This window comes from Nannospalax galili, unplaced genomic scaffold (assembly GCF_000622305.1).
Source record: "Nannospalax galili isolate Female #2095 unplaced genomic scaffold, S.galili_v1.0 scaffold286, whole genome shotgun sequence".
Taxonomy (NCBI): Eukaryota; Metazoa; Chordata; class Mammalia; order Rodentia; family Spalacidae; genus Nannospalax; species Nannospalax galili.
Window position 1 is genome coordinate 13,948,271 of NW_008359442.1, and position 11,124 is coordinate 13,959,394.

General features: G+C 38.1%; 1 protein-coding gene across 4 annotated transcripts in view; it reads left to right on the forward strand.

The window, feature by feature from the left end:
• Prepl (prolyl endopeptidase like) overlaps positions 1-11,124 on the forward strand; it is a 36,182-nt gene that overhangs the window by 8,435 nt on the left and 16,623 nt on the right. For 3 of the 4 annotated variants that reach the window (XM_029558635.1, XM_017795590.2, XM_008823077.3), the window contains 4 exons: positions 5,556-5,678; positions 6,651-6,717; positions 7,409-7,615; positions 10,089-10,224. In XM_029558635.1, coding sequence (XP_029414495.1) covers positions 5,556-5,678; positions 6,651-6,717; positions 7,409-7,615; positions 10,089-10,224 — 533 coding nt within the window. The remainder of the gene's footprint in view (positions 1-5,555; positions 5,679-6,650; positions 6,718-7,408; positions 7,616-10,088; positions 10,225-11,124) is intronic. The other variant, XM_017795589.2, reaches the window with a different exon arrangement.

An 11,124-nucleotide genomic window follows, 5' to 3' on the forward strand; every position in this document is an offset into this window, starting at 1 on the left:
TGTGTGTGTGTGTGTGTGTGTGTGTGTGTGTGTGTGTGTGTATGTGTTGGAGTAGTTAGAGAAGGCTGAGCTGAGAAGGTAACATTTGAGCAATATGCTTGAAGGAGATATTTGGCAAGTTCTAAGAAACCTACTTACAAGCAAACTTAATGTGTTCCAGAAATATCAAGGCCTATGTGGCTCAGTTGGAATAAGGACGTAGTTGAAGTATAGTATGGATTGAGCATTCCTAACTGGAAATTTGCAGAGGTCCAAAATCTTTTGGAGCTTTTAAAATTAAGAATGTTCAACTGTTAAAACCTGTACAAATATTCTAAAACCTAAGCTTCTGATCACAAGCATTTGGGGTAAGAGATGCCTAACCCATCATACATGAAATGACAAGCAGCATGATCTTTGACCTTGTGGAATGTTACAAAGATCTTGAGTAAGAAAGGAAACCACTGATGGGTTTTAAGTGGAGAGGTACTAATACGTCACTTTACACTTGGTGTTTCTCCTTTATTGATAACAGACTGCAAGGCAAGGACAAAAGCAGAGAAGCCTTATGGTTTTTCTCATAATCCAAGAAAGAAATGGCAATGGTACCCCCAGAATAGCGATCACCTGTATATGAGAATTGACAGGAGGAGTAGCAGGTCACCTAGTTATGCCCTGAAAGGCAAGGCAAATTAGGCTGAGTAGTTAGAACAGATTTGTCATTTATGGAAATAATAATGACTTTTTTTTTTTTTTTTCGGTCTTTTTTGAGACAGGGCCTCTCTAGCCTCAACTGGCCTGGAACTCGATTTGTAGACCAGGTTGGCCTTGAACTCACAGAGATCTGCCTGTGCCACCACACCTGGCAATAATGACATCCAAGTAGAAATGTTGAAAAGTCAGTTTATATGCAAATTCACCTTACTCTGGAGAAGTTCCAGCTATAGCTATAAATGTAGGAGCCCTTAGCATATAAATAGCATTGAAGGTCAGGACTGGATGAGATCACCAAGGGAAATAGTGCACTCTATAAAGAAGTGAAGTGATCCAGGAACTGAGGCCAGAGCATACCAATGTTAAGACATCAGAAATTGAGTGGGGACCAACTAAAGAGACTTAAGAAGGGGTTGGAAAACAGAATGAGGTGGCCCGAAAGTCAAGAGAAAGAAAATGTTTTTAGGGGAAGTGATCAGCCATGTCATTGTATTGGTAGACCAAGCATTATCAGTACTGAAAGTTAACTTTTACACCCTGCAATGTAAGGGTCATTCAGTGACCTTGACAGTAGTTAATGAATTAAGAAGAGAAACAGGCTGGGCACACACTTTTAATCCCAGCACTGGGAGGCAGAGGTAGGTGATCTCTGAAATGGAGGCTATTCTCACCCACATAGTAAGTTCCAGGCCAGCTGGGCTAAAGGGAGACCCTGTCTTAAAAAAAAAAAAAAAAAAAATGGCTGAAGGCCATTGCCAAAGAAGGGGCAGAAAGATTGTAAGAGCCAAAAGTCATGAAAGGTCGTGGAGGACTGGAGTAAAACAGCCTCTTCTGGAAATGAGAGGGCTGCTTACTCAGGAACTCACAGCAGCTGTGGTTGCCTCACAAAATCAAGCCAGTCAGCATTCTAGCATGGAGAGGGGAGACACTCATGAGCCCCCAGCCCTGACTGAGACACTACTGACTGGCTTCTGGGAGAGGCGAGGTCAGTTTTCTTTAAGGATGTGGTTTTCTTTAAGGATATAGGTTCACCGAATTCCAGGGGCTGGTGCCACACCCACAAGTGCATGGGAAGCACAAGTTTTCTTTTTTGTTTGTTTTTTTCTTTTTTAAGACAGGGTCTCCCTGTAGCCCCACCTGTCCTGGAACTCACTATGTAGACCAGGCTGGCGGTGAACTCACAGAGATCCTGCCTTTGCCTCCCAAGTGCTGGGATTAAAGGCATGCGCCACCATGCCTGGCTTTTTTTTTTTTTTTTTTTAAAGGGAACACAAAGTTAGGAGGGGTTAGGGAAGTGGAAGGTGAGTGTTATCAAAATACATTGAATGTACATACAAAATTCTCTATTATAATTATGCCATGTTTTCCATAACTAATGTTTGTCTTTTTTCCTTGATCAGTTTACCAAGCATTTGCCTTCTTTAGTAGGTTTTAGGGGAGGGAGGAAGAACTTTCTTTATTTTCTTGCTTCTCTCTTCAGTTTATTGAAGCATCAATTTTCTTCTCTTCTACTTTGGATTTTCTGAGTTTTCTTTAACTGAAATGTTTCGTGTGCATTCTATCAAGAGATGCAATGTCACTTTTTCCCACTGTTAGTAATCATTTGGATAAACTGGTAACTGCCAGTTCTCTCCACTGAGAGGAACACTATTCATTTTGTAAATAATAACTTCAGTACTATATGAATGCTGCACTTCTTTCACCTAGTAAGTTTAACTACTGTTGATGACTTTTGCCCTAAAATCAAATAAGATCCACTGGAGCCCTTCAGATGGTGATTTTCCGTCTGTTGGTCTTTTCTGATGTTATTCTAGAAAGAAAAGCTTCCTTCCAAGTTAGGTTTCTCCTTTTATTTCTTTAATTTGGGTTTGATGCAGAGATTTTGTTTTTCAGTTTCTTGTCTAAGTTTTTCAGCGTATTGTAAATAATTAGTTGTTATTCTTTTTGATTCTCAAATTATCCCAAATGTGGCAAGTGGGAATCACACTGCCTGCCACTTGTGTCCTATGACATGCCTTTATTAATCTCAGAGCACATCCTTTCTGGTACAAGATTTCCCAGGCCCACCTTGACTTGGAAATAGCCATTTGTTAAAGGTCCATCTTGATTCATACTGTCCAGTGTTTTTATACTTCACTGGTTTTTGTCTTCAGAGTTCAACATTTTTGCCATAATAAAGTTAAACATTTCATTCTTAATAGCTTCCACTGTTAAAGTGATTTTTATGTTGACACTTCAAAAAGTGGTAAAAGTGTTTCTTTTTTGCTTCTGATGGAGTGATAGTGTACAGGTAACTCTCCTAAGATTCCAGTAAGTCTGGGAATGGGGATGTAACTCAGTTGGTAGAGTGCATGCCTAGCATACACCAAGCCCTGACTAGATTGCCAGGACCTCAGACTAGGGGTAGTGGCACTCACTGTAATCCCAGCACTCAAGTGAAGGATCTGAGATTCAAGGTTATCTTACGATGTGTAGGGAATTTAAGCCTAGCCAGTCTCATACATGAGACCCTGTCTCAAAAACACACACACAAAAAAAAAAAAATTTAGTAAGACACTCAGTGTTACTTGGATTCAGATAAGCTCAGTTTAAAAGTTTCTCACATTGTAAAGATAGAGTTACAAAGCAGATTTCTAAATCTTCTGATTTATAATATAATATTTTGGGGGCTGGAGAGATAGCTCAGCAGTTATAAGAGCACTGGCTGCTCTTGCAAAGGACCCAGGTTTGATTCTCAGCACCCACATGATGGCTAACAATCATCCCTAACTCCAATTCCAAGGGATCTGACCCCTTCTTCTGACTTCCAAAGGTATGGCATGACACTAGTGCACTGGCCTGCATGCAGGCAATACACTCATACACATAAAATAAAAATAATTTTTTTTAAAATATGTGAACTCAAGCAGACAAAAACCCAGCATAGAACTGGGGAAATGGACAGCAGACCCCAATCTTAGCTGAAGAAATGTTGCCATCTGATTTCTGTTGAGTGAGGAAGAGCTGATCTTCCTAAAGCAAGGGACTCTAGATAGGCTGACAAGACCGCAGATGAACTTGCACTGAGGAAGGTCTGGGGACAATAACTTGACACACAAATGACAGAATGAATGAATTCCAGTCGGGGGAGAGGGGCAATGGGAGGGAGCCAGTGGGGAAGGGGATATAAAGATGATTAAGACTGATTGAAATGCTCTGAATGAAATACACAAAAATTCAATAAAAATTTTTAAAGAAAATAATGTTTTAGGTGATACTAGCTTATTGGTATATTTTACCTTACTCTAAATATCAAAATGAATGAAAACAAGCATGACAAACCTCCAGTATTTAGCCTACAAATAATTACTCAAAGAATTGACTGTGTAATTGAAAATCGAAGTGGGCCGATAAGATAGCTTAGCAGGTAAAAGTGCTTGCCAGCAAGCCTGACAGCCCAAGGTCAGTGCCAGGGAGCCACATGCTAGAAAGATAGAACCGATTCCTGCAGGTTTTCACTCCCTACAACCACACACACAAATAAATAAATGTAATTAAATTTTTTAAGAAAACAGAAGATGGAAGATTGAGGCTATCATAACAATCATTATCACTAATTCAAATCCAAATCATTAGACCATCTCAAAAATATTTTAAAGAATAACTCTGAGAAAGTGATTTTTTTCCATTTAGTCTGTTTTGATGACTACTCTTATTGTGTTTAATTTTTGCTATAAACTCTATATAAGCTACGTTTGTACCTTACATTCTCCACAATGTTGGTAAACTGACATGAACATTTTATGCAGCAAACATTTATCAACTGCTAGAAGTCTTTACTTTGGTAAGGCTTAGTGCCCCCTCTGACACAAATCTCTGTGCAGTTGTCATCTTTGGCAGAGAGCCGAAGAATTGAAAAACCTGGCTAGAGTTGGGCATGGTATGGCTCATGCCTTTAGGCCAGCCCAAGGGAGGCAGAGGGAGGCAGAGATCAGGGCTTGCCATAGTGACTTCCGAATGGTTAGGACTAGAGAGACCTTTTCAAAAAGAAAAATCCTGGATAGAACTCTTTTGCTTAAACAAGGCAGAGCAGCAGAATGTTGCGTTTTTGAATGCTCTTTGACAGCTGTAAGTTTTGCCTTATCCAGATACATCTGATACTTACTTGCTCACCAGAGGGGTCAACCAGAGCTCTTCATTTAGTACTCTCAGTGAAGCACAGTCAGCACTCACTGCACTTTGTCTCTACTAACGTCATTCATTTCCCTTGTTTTTCCTTCTTTTCATTAAGTATGTTTTTCCTTAAACTGAAAAGGAAGCTTTGTCTTATGAGGTGGTATTTTACTTTTGTATCTAATGAACATTATATTAGGGGGATTACTTATCCCTACAACAGAAAAAAAAATTATGATTAGTAAAGTAAGATAAATATCACAACTGTTCCGTGAATAAATTAATAGTATCTAGTAGTTAAGAAATGTCTTCTGTTTGGTATTTCTCTCCTCTTAGGATGTATTTCAGTACTTATAAAATTCAGTAGTCTTTTTAGTTTACTTCTCATTCCTATTAAATATGTGTAAGTTCAAAGAATTTTTTTCTCCTTAATTGTGTATAATTATTTCCCATAGTATTTTGGAACATTCTACAGAGTTTCTTAGTACTTCTATATCTTAAGGACTTGTACATTTAATATGATGCATCGAGTACTTATTTTCTTTTGATGAGTTTAAGAAAGAACATTTGAGATCATGAAACACATGTTGTTTTCATAAAGAAAGACCTAACATTGTTCAACTTACATGAACACATAAGAATTGTCTAAAATGCAAGTATTTTTTCCTCAGTTTGAAATATTTTGATCATACTACCAACACTTTTTCTAGACTCTTCTGCCTGTTAAGCCAGAAAACGAAAAGTCCCTTTCAGAAAACATGGATGCATTTGAAAAAGTGAGAACAAAATTAGAAACTCAACCACAAGAAGAATATGAAATCATCAACGCTGAGGTAAGCTGTATCGTGTCTTTATGTAAGAAAAATATATACTATCAGTTAAGATACAAATGAGATACTCTATAGACATTATAGTTATCAGTTATAAATATTTAATTGAAATACATTGAACATAGAGTTTGAAATTTTTTAGTAAGATTGGAAAACAGATCACAGATTATAAATGAAAATCACATACGTAGGAAAATATTCTTGATCTTAAACTATTTTTCATCCCACAAATGATAATGTACTTTGTATAAAATCAGATCAAGACTGTGTGCAGTTGTAATGACGGTGATTTTAAAAGAAATATTATCAGGGCTGGAGAGATGGCTCAGTAAGAGCACTGGCTGCTCTCGGAGAGGACCCAGGTTCAATTTCCAGCACCTACTTGTTCAATTTCCAGCACCTACATGGTGGCTAACATCCATCTGTAATTCTAGTTCAAGAAGAGTCCAACGCCCTCTTCTGACCTCTGCAGGCATTATACAACCCTGGTGCACTTAACATACATGCAGGCAGTACACTCATGCACGTAAAATTAAAATAATAAATAAAAAATATATATAAAAAAGAAAGATTATCAGAAAATTAATCGTCATTTCAGGCTACTCTGAGCCACAGTTTTCTAATCTGTATCATTTTGGATTATCTTAAAAATATCACTTGATATCTGTTAATTGACTCTCACTATACAGACATCAGATGTTCCCAAAATATAACTGAACTAGTGGATGCAGTCGTGAGAGCAATCATAGATCTTGTTATGCCTCCTGCATTGCCTCTTCCATTTATGTACCAGAATCCCCTCCAATGATTCTGAATGTAGGAAAACTGTATCTTGCTACCAGTATTGTAAAAATAGCCCATTTTACATTTCATGTATTCATGCATGTACTTCCACAGATCTGCTGTTTATGGCATCTTAAATAGGTAAGTGAATTATTATTAAGTAATCACTCATAGGTTTCTTTTCATTGTCAGATTAAGCATGGTGGTTTCGTTTACTATCAAGAGGGTTGCTGCTTGGTTCGTTCCAAAGATGAAGAAGGTAAGCTACATTTTTTCTTTTTAAGATGCTCTTGTTTTTCAGATTTCACATTTTTAAATAGGAAGCTTGATATTAATTGCTCAGAACTATAGAAAAGAGTTTTTAAAGATCACTTCCAAATTTTTTAATGACTGGTTTTTAATATCTAGGTTTACTTCAGATCTTGGTTTAATATACTGCAAAGCTTTGACAGGGAGAGTGGAGCTAGAGTCTAGCATTTTTTTGAGCATGTTCTACATCTCAGTACTGTGCTAGACACTTCACATACATAGTTAAATGGCATTTGTATTCTCTGTGTAAATTCTTTTTTTGTTTAATCTTTTGAGACAAGTTCTTACTGTGTAGACCAGGCTGGCCTTGAACTCAAAGAGATCTGCCTGCCTCTGCCTCCCGAGTGTTGAGGCTAAAGGTATGTGCCACTATACCTGGCTTCTTTGTAAATTCTATATGGTCTGTAAATGCTAGACTAGGTTATAACACTATCAAACAATACCTGATGTGTTAATACAGAGAATAATATTGAATAGCATAAAGTAATTTTAAAAAGCTGGTGCCAGTTTATGTCTAAATCAACTAATAGCAGAGTATGGCCTCTGGTAGAAGGGGAATGTTCATTTACAACATGAACATACAGTTGGAAAATTATTCTGGTGTATATGTTGTAGAATTACCATTTCCCTACTTTATGCAGCAGACAATGAGAATTATGAAGTTCTGTACAACTTGGAGGAGCTTAAACTAGAGCAGCCCTTCATTGACTGCATCAGAGTTGCTCCAGATGAGAAGTACGTGGCTGCCAAGATAAGGACTGAGGACTCTGAAGCATCTACCTGCATAGTTGTAAAGCTCAGTGATCAACCTGTAATGGAAGCTTCTTTCCCAAACGTGTCCAGTTTTGGTAAGCCATTAAATAGTCTCTTTTGACAAGGCAGCAGTAAGAGAACTGCTCAGACTCCTGAAACTTTTTTAGCCCATGTGAGTGAAGAAGGTGGTGGTGGGTACTTGATCCATTTCACCCTGTGGACTCCACATCTTCCTATTCATGAAACTTTCCCTCCTTTAGTTGTATATCTAAATGGAGCACTTTGAAATAGTGCTCATGGGCTGACAAGAGGGCATAGTGAGTAAAAGCACTTGCCACACAAGCCAGATGACCTGAGTTCAGTCTCCACCACTCACAGTGGAAAGAGAGAACCAACTCCTGAAAGTTGTTCTCTCACCGTCATACATGCACCATGGGACATATACACCCACACTCACACCCACATCATACACATGCTAATAAGAAATTTTAAAATGAACAGAATAGTACTCAGGTTTTTAAGACATTTATAGTCAAAGTCCTAGATGTATATTCTGTTATATAGTAACTCTTTGCCAGCTTATTGTGTAGACTAAAATTTTACATATAGATTGCTTCTTGATAGCTTATTCAACTTTAAACTTAAGATGTTTTTTATTACATGTTACCATGTGTGGTGGTATAAATGAGAATGTCCCCCATAGGCTCCAAGTGTTTGACATTTTGTCCCCAGTTGGTGCTGTTTTGGGAGGTCTTAGAAGGTGTGACCTTGCTGGAGGAAGCACGTCACTGGAGGCAGGCTTAGACAGTTCCTAAGCTTTGCCAATTTCCACTTACTCTCTGCTTCCTGTGCCTACTTGAAGATGTGAGCCTTAGCTTCTGCTCCTACTCCAGCCACCTCTGCTGCCATGCCTTCCCACCATGATGGACTCTTGCCCCTTTGGAACCATAAGCTAAATAAACTCTTCCTTCTGTAAGTTGCTGTGGTCATGTTTTATCACAGCAACAGAAAATAACTAATAAAGCATATAAATTTATTATAGCAGATTTCTGAGAGTCATTCCTAAGAAACTTTGGAGCATATTGAGCTGACATCACTGGAAACTGACATCTCAAGTAATAGAGCTAGCTTTATATTTTAGCATTTATCATTGTTACATATGTTCATACTTTGTCTCCCTTTTACCTTGCCACCATTTTTTTTTTCATTTTATGTGTATGAGTGTATTGCCTGAATGTATGTGAGTATACCCATGTCATGCAATGCCGCAGAGGTCAGAAGAGAGCTTTGGATTCCCCTGGAACTGGAGTTAAGGATGGTTTGTAGCCACCATGTGGGTGCTGCGAATCAAACCTAGGTCCTCTGCAAGAGCAGTCAGTACTCTTTAACTGCTGAGCCATCTCTCCAACCCCTAATTAGATGCTTTTAAATTAAAATTATACTCTACCTACTATATTCTTGTGTGTGTTTTTATGTGTGTGTGTATAACATATGTGAGTGTGTCCATTCATGCACATGTGAATGCTGGAATAGGACATTGGGTATCTCCCTCTATCATTTTTCACCTTACTGCCTTAAGTCAGGGTTTCTCACTAAGCTGAAAGCGCCCCATTTTGGCTCATTTTGCTGGCCAGTCAGGAATCCCTTATAATCCATCTGGCTCTGCCTGAGTGCTGGAGTTACAGGCATGCTGAGCCATCCCCAGCTTTGTACGTGGGTATTAGGGATTCAGACTCAGGTCCTCATGCTTGCAAAGAAAGCCTTCTTACCCACTGAGCCATCTCCCCAGCCCCTACCTAATGAAGTCTAAGAACTATATTTGTACGTTTGAACCTCTAAAACATCAGGATACATATTCAATAGTAGTGACTTACAGTCACTGTCAGCCAGATGGCAGTCATGATGTAATTGTGTGCAAATTTCCATTGACAGGTTCTGGTGAATTGAAGAACCAGTGTTAAAATGCTTTGATAGCGATATCTTATTCCTTAAAAGTAGAATTAAGAACAGAGGCATCCAGCTGGGGCTACAGGAAAGACCCTGCCTCAAAAGAAAAAAAGAACAGAGGCATGGGCTGAGTGTGGTGGTGCACACCTTTAATCCCAGCATTTGAGAGGCAGAGGCAAGTGGATCACTGTGAGATGGAGCTGAGCCTGGTCTACATAATGAGTACCAAGCCAGTCAGGACTACATAGTGAGACCCTGTCAAAAAAGACAAGAGCAGAGAGGCATGTGAAAAAGTGACCAGTGTTTCTTCAGAATTAAGCAGTTCATCTCCTCAAATGTGGCTTCACCAATGTCTTTCCTTAATGTTGAATAATAGTTCTTTAGAAACTTGAGAAGACTAAGTATAGAAAACTTGGAACTGATAGAGTATTATTTTCTTTTCTGGAATATTCTCTGGCTTATATAGAAATACAGGTTTGATTCAATCAAGCTATTTTATATTTAGATTTCCAGGAATAGACTTACACATTTCTTCACTTTGGCATTCAGAGTTTAAGCATTCTGTGCCCTTTTTCTAACTATATGTAGGTAGCCATGTGTAATTCCTTTAATTACTTTCAGAATGGGTGAAGGATGAAGAAGATGAAGATGTTTTATTCTACACCTTCCAAAGGAACCTTCGCTGTCATGATGTGTATCGAGCCACGTTTGGTGATAACAAACGGAATGAACGTTTTTACACAGAAAAAGACCCGAGGTACTAGAATAATGCAGTTAAACTGTTCTCTCCAAAATATTTCTCCCATTATTCAAAGCGCTGACCTTGGTTCACTGGAAGTGTTGTTTTTCTTGTAACCAGGTATAAGAAGACTAAGCTGATCATTCTTCTATTTTATTACTTATGTTCTAAATTAAAGTCAGATTACATTCAGACTCCAGAGTAAAAACATCAGTAGACTGCAGATTCTGAGTTCCTAACACTCTCTGGATTAGCTATAAAGCATGGCAGCATAAGGGACATGTAGGTTGCCATACAGCCATTTTAAGTCTCTTTATCTAGATCGTAGTAGTGTCAGTTCCACAGAAGTCACTACCAATTTCATGTAGATTATTGGAATTTTAAATTGCTTTGCTTCCAGCCATGATGTTTGTTGATCTTAAAGTTTTGGGACTTCACTAATTCTTTTTTATATATTAGTATATATCAGTTATACAATGGATTTCTTTGTGGCATCTTCACACAAGTATAATCATGTACTTTGATCGTATTAATCTCCTTGGTGATTCTTAAAGCTCATTCTCTCTAGGTCCTTGTAATCCCTAGGACTCATATTACCACATAGCCACACTTGGGAGGTAAATTTATCTGACAAAATTCCTTGACTAATCTAACCCAAATACACATTTCCGAAAGATTTATGAGAAGATGATGATTTTCCTTTTGTACCAAGGTCCTACCACCTCATCATTTATCAGTGAAATTTGGGCAGCGTGAACACATTTTACAGGTTGAAACCCATGATAGTAACGTTAATTCTCAAAACAAAAAAATAAACCCTTACTGCAGAAAAAGCTCAAAGCTGAAACAGACCTTAAAATCTTGTATATTTCCCAGTTTATAAAAAATAGAGAACTACAGAAGCTAGTTATTCTTTTT